Source organism: Propithecus coquereli, unplaced genomic scaffold, assembly GCF_000956105.1.
Source record: "Propithecus coquereli isolate 6110/MARCELLA unplaced genomic scaffold, Pcoq_1.0 Scaffold291, whole genome shotgun sequence".
Lineage (NCBI taxonomy): Eukaryota > Metazoa > Chordata > Mammalia > Primates > Indriidae > Propithecus > Propithecus coquereli.
This window is the reverse complement of record NW_012148519.1, coordinates 2584640-2593650: the sequence shown is the minus strand read 5'-3', so window position 1 is coordinate 2593650 and position 9011 is coordinate 2584640. Positions and strand designations below refer to the sequence as shown.

The 9011-nt window shown below is 34.6% G+C and overlaps 1 protein-coding gene across 1 annotated transcript in view; it reads left to right on the top strand.

Annotated features, from left to right (window-relative positions):
- USP32 (ubiquitin specific peptidase 32) overlaps positions 1 to 9011 on the top strand; it is a 121261-nt gene that overhangs the window by 81247 nt on the left and 31003 nt on the right. Inside the window, exons 12-15 of the mRNA XM_012648638.1 lie at positions 939 to 1114; positions 1987 to 2127; positions 5095 to 5212; positions 8224 to 8378. Coding sequence (XP_012504092.1) covers positions 939 to 1114; positions 1987 to 2127; positions 5095 to 5212; positions 8224 to 8378 — 590 coding nt within the window. The remainder of the gene's footprint in view (positions 1 to 938; positions 1115 to 1986; positions 2128 to 5094; positions 5213 to 8223; positions 8379 to 9011) is intronic.

The following is a 9011-nucleotide window of genomic DNA, read 5'->3' as shown; positions in this document are numbered from 1 at the left end:
GTGTAGAAATGATTCGCCTATATGTAGTGACAACAAAGAAAGGAAGCTTCAAGACGATTTCTCTTCTGGCACTTGTTTAATTTATGTGGTACCCATCTATCCAGCTTCTTTACCTTGTGGATTTGTCTCAAATGATCCAATGTTGTTGGAAAGGTAACATCAAACCTTGCTGCTGCCAGTTCCCGCATAGGTTGAGATGGATTCGCTTCCACTACAGCTGTCAGCTCATCATTATCCACCTTGGTCTCTGGTCACCCACATGGCTCATTTTCAAGATTAAAATCACCAGAATAGAACTTCTCAAACCATCAACATACTGTGCATTCATTAGCCACATCCTTCCCAAACATTTCATTGGTATTTCGAGCTATCTGCAGTATTTCCACGACAGAACTCATATTCAAAAATAACACAAGTTTTTTACTTATCCATGGTTTCACAAAAATTGCTCTAAAAAATATTGTGAAAGATAATCACAAGCCAAACCATGTGTTTGAAAGAATGAGGATGTACCTTCAGAATAAAAATAAAGTAAGTGTCAAAGTGAAATGTCAGAGATACCAACTGTCAAACTTCGTACTTGAGAAAATCGGACATTTCATACTTAATAACCAGTATTTAGCTCACTTCCTCCCTTCCTATCAGAGGACATGTAATTCTCATGAGTTATTATTAAATAGATATTCTTGGACGGTATCCAAATGTTCACTTGGTGATACTTTTAAAAGCTTGTAGTCTACTTAGTGCCATGCTGTGAATTATCCAGAAAAGGATATATCGTATTTCCTATCTTCTACAGATTTATCAGACTCTAAAACTCTACTGACATGCCACAGAATAATAGTGTTATCCAATACATGGCCATTGAGTTCATATCTTTAAGCCTGTTTATGTATAATAACTAAAAATAAGAGATTCCATCCTCCTTTTCTTCATAGGCTTTCTGTATTCTGCCACACCAGGGGCAGATGTGTGCTTTGCTCGACAACATAACACTTCTGACAATAACAACCAGTGTTTGCTAGGAGCCAATGGGAATATTTTGTTGCACCTTAATCCTCAGAAACCAGGGGCTATTGATAACCAGCCACTAGTAACTCAAGAACCAGTAAAGGTAAATAATTTCACATCTAAAATTAAAGTTCTTCTCTTTCAGGATGCCAGTAAATTTCAATTTAGAGGTTTTAGCACATAGCAAGACATTGGTGATTCATTTAATTACCCTGTTGTAGATCGAAGTCTCTTTGTATACTTCCTTCCTCCCCTCCCATCTCCTCCTTTCTTCCTTCCCTTTTCCCTTCCCTTCCCTTCCCTTCCCTTCTCCCTTCCTTTCTCCCTTCCCTCCTCCCTTTCCCTTCCCTTCCCCCCCTTCCCTTTTCTCTTCCTTTCCTTTCCCTTTTCCCTTCTCTTCTTTCAAGAGATGGGGTCTCACTCTGTTGCCCAGGCTGGGAGTGCAGTGGCATGATCATAGCTCACTGTAGCCTCCAACTTCTAGGTTCAAGCAGTCCTCTCACTGCAGCCTCCCAAGTAGCTGGGATTATAGTTGGAAACCACCACACCCAGGGCCCAACTGTAGAGTACATTTCTGGGAAAATATTTTATGATTTAGAACTAACAGAGAAATAGTACAGTGATCCTTGGAAATGTTATTCTTTCTTATGACAGCTACTGTAAAAATGTTGTTTCACATGTACTATATATGGAAATTTTTTTTCCAAAATATTTTTTGTTGTTTGAAAGAAATTTGCAAAAATTGGTGTTATTTCCAAATGCTCTGATGATTTTTCCAAATGATTTGTCTTGAGTTCCCTGTATTAAATAGTTTATTTTGAAAGTCAAAATAAAAATCTCTCTTTAAAAGTTCAGTATTTCCGGTAACATGAAACTCTGGGTAGTGACATATGAGTTTGTTCTCCTTCATCTAGGTTTTGTTAAAACACAGAAGACTTTGTAATATTAAAAATCAATATTTTTATTCCTTTTCAGGCTACATCATTAACACTAGAAGGAGGACGATTAAAACGAACTCCACAGCTGATCCATGGACGAGATTATGAAATGGTCCCAGAACCTGTGTGGAGAGCACTTTATCATTGGTATGGAGCAAACCTGGCCTTACCTAGACCAGTAAGTATAGCTAGTAGTGCCTTATATAAGGAGCAGTCATAGATGGGGTCTTCAGTACTTTTTTGTATGAATCTCACTGTCCTCAAATCAGTTCTTCCGTTATGGCAGCAGAGTAATCAAAACCTGTTCAAATTAGTTGAACAAATACTTTTAGGTTCCTTCACATTCATTCATTCATTCAGCATTTATTCAGCACTATATTAGGAATCAACCATACAATGATATGCCTGTGGAAGTGGATGGCTAACATGGAATGGAAGGAATAGGTTCAATGTTATATATAGTTTGATGTTTTAGAGCCTGTCTGAATTCAGATTGCCAGTGTTCCAGTTTCTAAATCTTAGTTTTCTCATCTGTAAAATGGGAATAATTTTGCCTACCTCATTAGAGTTGTTTTGAGAATTAAATAATACAAGGGAAGGGGGAGGGAACTAAAAAAGGAAAAAAGAGGATTAAATAACACCTATGGTTAGAACATCATCTGATTCATAGTAAGTGGTCAATAAATGTTGACTGCTTGCTACTCTCATTGTTATCATCATTATATAATAATTATTAAATTAGTTTGTTCAGAGCCTCACAAAAGGTCATATTTTTAACATTGATGTCAGATAAAGATTAGTTTAAACCATAATTTTTCTGGGTTAAATGTTCATTTGCTGGCTCAGTAGTATTTTCTCATCTCTAAATATGATAAATTTGCCTGATTTCAGGGAAAATTGCTTTGAAAACATTGAAAATATGATATTCCCAGTTAGAGAACACTATAGCCATGGCAAGGTTAAAAATGAATGCTTTCACCTTCATACTTACAGAAATCATATTTTTTGAAACCTAGCTTTATTGTATTTGTACATGTGATACATGCTCAATAACAACTTAAGCAATAGAGAAAAAAGAAAGTAAAAATCATGTCATATCCTGCCACCTAGAGATACCTACTAACAACGTTTTGTTGTGCATCTTTCCAAGCATCCCTCTGTTTCTATCCATAATACATATATAGATATGTGTGGATAATTTTATGAAAATGAATCATTATACCTGCTGTTTTGTGATCTGTTTTTACTAACATACAAACAATAAATATCTTTGTATGCTAATAAATTTAGACTTGAACCATCATTTTTAATAATTGAATAGTGTTCCCTTATATACATTACATACATGCACACATATGTACAGAAATCATTTATTAACCAATTACCTATTGGTGGACATTTTGTTTACCTTTAGCTTTTAGTTGTTTAAAGCAATTTTCTGTAACCATTCTCTTTGCAAATGTGTGTGATGATCTCTTCAACGTAGATTCCTATAAATGGAATTGCTATATCAAAAGATGCATGCGTTTTACTTTTTCATATATATTATTTATTCCCTTCTATAAAGATTATGCCTAAACTAATTTTCAGATGAAGGGATTATATTGCATTTCTTGTTTGCTGGGTAACATTGAAGTTTTTAACAAGTTCATAGTCAAGGATAATTAAAATGTAAATGAATGTGTAAATGTATGTATGTACATGTGTGTGTGTGAGAATTTGTTAAACTGTAATTTGCTCACAAAATCCCTTGTTATCTTGAAAAGCAAGATACATATTTTAAGAACTACTCCATTATCAGTTAACATTCTGCCAGAGGTATATTTTTATGTTGTCTGACAACAGATGTTGAATTATTAATCATTTTGAAAAGCACACTTAAACTGAAATCATAAGAAGTGATGGTAGGCTTTGCAGCTGTCAGTGCCTGTCTAGGCAAGGTGGACAGGTTTTATTTCTTCCAGTGATCTGAGAGGAGTGTGCCAGGGAGGGCTCCTTTTACCACTTACCGTTTAAATAGAAGTTGAAAACCTCCCAAATGGACGCTTTCAAGTGTTATATTATAGCATATGACAACATGCAGAATAGTTTTAAGAAATAGTCCTAAAGGTTTGGTTTGTAGTATTGTTTTTATTTGATTCTTTATTGCCCCCTCTTGATAATAAAAAATGCTCTGTTGCATAAGATATTGGTTACTAAAGGGAAATAAAATAAAGCCTGATCACCTGAGACTGTTAAGATTCTGTACGATATTTTGTTTGAAAGAGTTTGAGTGTTAACCCTGCTATCCTTTTAGAATATATTAATAAAATTGATAATGTGCTACTCTTAAAACTCATAAAAGAATATTTTAATAATAAATGTTTTCCTGTGTATATGGGCTCGTAAGCATGTTAGAACTACTTAAAAATCCTATTCCAACAATGTGAAACTTCAGTTTTGTACATCCAATTTTTTTGTTTAAATCGTAGACAAAAAATATATGAACGAACTGGCTACTCAAGTAGAACATAGAAAATTTTTATATGGAAACAGTTTTATTCTTACTAGTAATACAATAAATAAAATTTTAAGTAATTTATAATATTCTTTACATGTATTAAAGAAATGGAGGTGTTTTTTAATGATGTCCAATGATAAGGTTTTGTGAAAGTGGTACATTCATACATTACTGGGAACAGTGTAAATTGCTAAACTTTAGGTGGCAACATGACTATATAGTTAATGACTTCAGTACTTCCATAGTTTTTTTACTTTTAACTCCAGTTTTATTAATTTGTCCTTAAAACATCAGTCATTTATATATGTGAAATATGTAAAAGTGAAAAAAAATAGTTATGGTGTGAGGGTAGCAAGAATTATAGATACTATTTAAGGTTTTTTCCCCTTAATTTTGTTGCTCCCTTTTAAATGAAAAGGGAGAAAACACCCACAGGAGTTGTAATCTTAAAAGATGGGTGTAGAAGCAGGAGCTCGAGTATTCAAACCCATATAACTTAAATATATGAGTTTCAGTAATCTACTGAAATGTAAGTGGTGAACTTGTCAAACATTTAGTTTAAAGATAAATCTAAGAAGTTAGATTAAAATGACAAGTTTTGTTTCTTCTTCTAGAGTGATCACTTTTTATCTTTTAAAACAACAGGTGATCAAGAATAGCAAGACAGACATTCCAGAACTGGAATTATTTCCTCGCTATCTTCTCTTCCTGAGACAGCAGCCTGCTACTCGGACACAGCAGTCTAACATCTGGGTGAATATGGGTATGATGAGCCTGAGAATGTTTCCTCAGCATTTACCTAGAGGTAACTTAAGAATGCAGCAAGAATACCATGCATTTTCCTTAAAAAAAAAAAAAAAGAAAACCAATTTGCTCAGAGTCTGGTGCCACTGTGTTAATTCACATTCCCATCGCTTTCATGCAAAATCAGGAAATCACTTGTGGGGCTTAGATCTATGGTCATGCGCAAGACTCGATGTGGGATAGAGGCAAAATCCCAGCAGTAAACTGAAAAGGGATATTTCCTTTTCTAGTTTGTAAACATGGAGATAATAAATAGAAATAGATTTTACATACTTTATTTCTTTGAGATTAGCCATTGTAAATTATTACTAGACTTGGTTGTAGTCTTCCAGTCATTGACCAGTCTTTTCAAATCCACTCAGATTTATAAGAAGTGATTCCTTTTACACTATCATCTTTTGTGTTTGCTTTTTAGGGGTGTTTTTTGTTTGTTTCGTATGGCAAACGTGGTACATTTCTTATGGTGGATCTAAAGAGGCTTTATAAAAGACAGATAATACAGAGCGAAGGGGATATTTTAAAAAATGAAAGTGACATATTTGCTTTGAAAAACACCAAGCCTATCAAAATGACATATAAGTTCCTATTTTAATGTATAGCATGCAAAAGTTCTCCTTTGATTTCTCTATGAGATTAAATTTTACTGATGGACAAAACTTGCTCTTTGCTTTTGCCTTGCAAGTATTTGAAATTGTTCTTCAGCAGTAAAATAATGAGCATTCATTTACACAAAGTATGAGACTTTGTGTTAACACTAGAATGTTATTTAATTAATATAACTTAGAATGCAAGAACTACCTCTAAACCCAGACCAACCCTATGTAAGTACTAGCTCTCCTTTGAAATTGAACGGGGTTAATTTTATGTCTTCATTAAAGGTTATATCCACATAATATATGAAGATTCTTTATTGTTTGGTAAGCATTATAGCTAAGCAGTGGCTTCTGCCTAACCAAACTTTGTCTTTGGGGAAAGCATTAAAATCAAAAAACGGTGAAATAGAATCTTTATAAAACATTCTCGGTTTTATTTTCCATTGAATAGAAGTATTAGTCTTGCTTTCATGGCACCCACAGCACGTCTTTTTCAATTCTCTTTGAAAGATAACATGAGAGGCAAGATGTGTTGTTGCGCTTTTAGTAAGTATTCTTTGTAACTCTTGTGCTGATCCTAGATTTTTTGCTGCTTCTGTAAATTCCATTAGATTCATCGGTGCTATTCAAAAGCACAAAATTATGTATAATAAGTGGCTGCCTGCTTAATGAGCTATGCTATAAAAACTTGTAGAACTCAAATTTTTATATTGTGGCTTGAACAATAGAGATTGACTTGGACACTATACTTTTGCATATGCTTCTGAATCCTAGTACTGCGTAGTTCCGATGCTCCAAATTTGTTTTTAATTTGAAATTTTATTCTTTACTAATTAGTTGTGAAATCAATCATTAATCATTTTGAAGTTTATAAAATATGCTTTCTTGCTGTAATCTTATGACTAATTCCCTGATGTATATTTGGAGAAATTTGCTCTTTTGTTTTTCTTTTAGGGATTATCCTTTGCTTGCTAATAGTAAAAGATTTGCTTTGCTATGTGTTTAAAAATTGATCACGGTTGGGTTTTGTTCTGCCATGATATGATGGTCATCTTTCTCAAATACTCAACTTACTGCAGCTGTTTACTAGGCTCTTTTATTCCTTATGAAATGACAGGCATTCAAGCCTTACCACAGTTACAATAGCTTCAGTATAGCCTTTTCTACAGGTATGGCTACAGAAGCCATTGTTTCTTAGATAGCTTTTTAGCTTATCTTAGGTGAGTGAATTCTTTTTGAGAATTCTAAAAAAAAAGATAATGCCAATATTTTTCTCAGCTTTGTTTAGTAGGTGATGACTCACTAAAAGCACATTTAATGGGAGAAAAAAAGCTAAGTCATCATTAAATGGGTAAAAAAAAACTACCTGCAATGTATGCTTATACTCTAAAGGGATTATACTGGTATGTTAAGTTTATAGTTTTGTTTTGGGTTGCTCAATAAAATACAGCCAGGGTGGACCATTTTAAGGCACAGCTTTTATTTATTTGTTTGTTTATTTATTTATTTAGATAGAGTCTTGCTCTGTTGCCCAAGCTGGAGTGCCATGGCATTAGTCTAGCTCACAGCAACCTCAAACTCCTAGATTCAAGCAATCCTCGCCTCAGCCTCCTGAGTAACTGGATTACACCCCTGTAATCCTAGCACTCTGTGAGGCCGAGGCAGGCAGATCATTTGAGTTCAGGAGTTTGAGACCAGCCTGAGCAAGAGTGAGACCCTGTCTCTACTAAAAAAATAGAAAGAAATTAGCTGGACAACTAAAAATATATAGAAAAAATTAGCCGGGCATGGTGGTGCATGCCTGTAGTCCCAACTACTTGGAGGCTGAGGCAGAAGGATTACTTGGGCCCAGGAGTTTGAGGTTGCTGTGAGCTAGGCTGACGCCATGGCACTCTAGCCCGGTCAACAGAGTGAGACTCTTGTTTCAAAACAAAAAAAAAAAGGAAAGAAAGAGTGGATCATATGAATCCAATTATATATCTGTGGAATTCAAATCCAGTCCTATTTTATACCCCCTACTCTTACACTGAATTTTATTTCATTTGCCATTGAGTGTGACCCAACTGAGGACAGCCTGATAACCACTGCCAGTTGTTTGCTAGCATTTCCCACTCTTCTTGGGATCCAAATTTTGCCAGTTATTTGGGCCTCAGAGCTCTTGTTATTCTTTTGAAAGTTGAAGCTTTGGATTCACTTTAAGACACTTGAATCGCCGGTCTTCAGTTTAAAGCTTTATGATATTCTTCATCTATAAAACTATTAGACCTGTAATTCTCATTTCTTATCATTATTTCCTAAAATAGTATGGTCCCCGTTGCTGCAAGACGTACTTTTTTTACATCTGCCTTTCTCTTTATTGTGATTGCTGTAACCATAGGAAATGTACCTTCTCCGAATGCACCTTTAAAGCGGGTATTAGCCTATACAGGCTGTTTTAGTCGAATGCAAACCATCAAGGAAATTCATGAATATCTATCTCAAAGGCTGCGCATTAAAGAGGAAGATATGCGCCTGTGGCTATATAACAGTGAGGTAAGAGGCATCTCAGACTGAAGAAGAGTCTGATTAAGTGTTAAATCACATTTCATGAGTATGGAGTTTTTGTCTGTAATAATTATGCTATAAGCCCCATGTGTGGGATCTCAATGAAAACTTTGTCTTTTAAATTATTATGCATACATGTAGATATTTCTCACTAGAGATCCATTTGGTCACCATGGACAGTACCATTTTGGAAAGAATATTGTTATAAAGTTAATGGCAAATATCTTTTTTCTTTTACTAAATACACTATTTTAAATTTATTTTAAGGTAACATATATATGTTTAAAAATTGAAACAATACAGAAGTATACAGTGAAAATTCCTCCTTTGCGTCCTCTGACCCCTATCTTCTACGCTCCTCAGAGCCTATGCTGTTAATTTTGTATATATTCTTGATATATTCAATATAGAAGATACTCTGTAATTGGATCATAAGTGTGTTCTAACCACTTCTCTATTCCCTAGTGTGTTGTTTCTTAAATCCTCCTTTGGTCGCCATCGAGAGGCAGTGTCATATAGTAGTTAAGAGCACAGCTCCTGGAGCCACATTGCCAGGAATTAAATTCTGGCTTTGCCGCTTTTTATTTGTGTAACTAAGGTCAAGTCACTTAACTCTCTCAG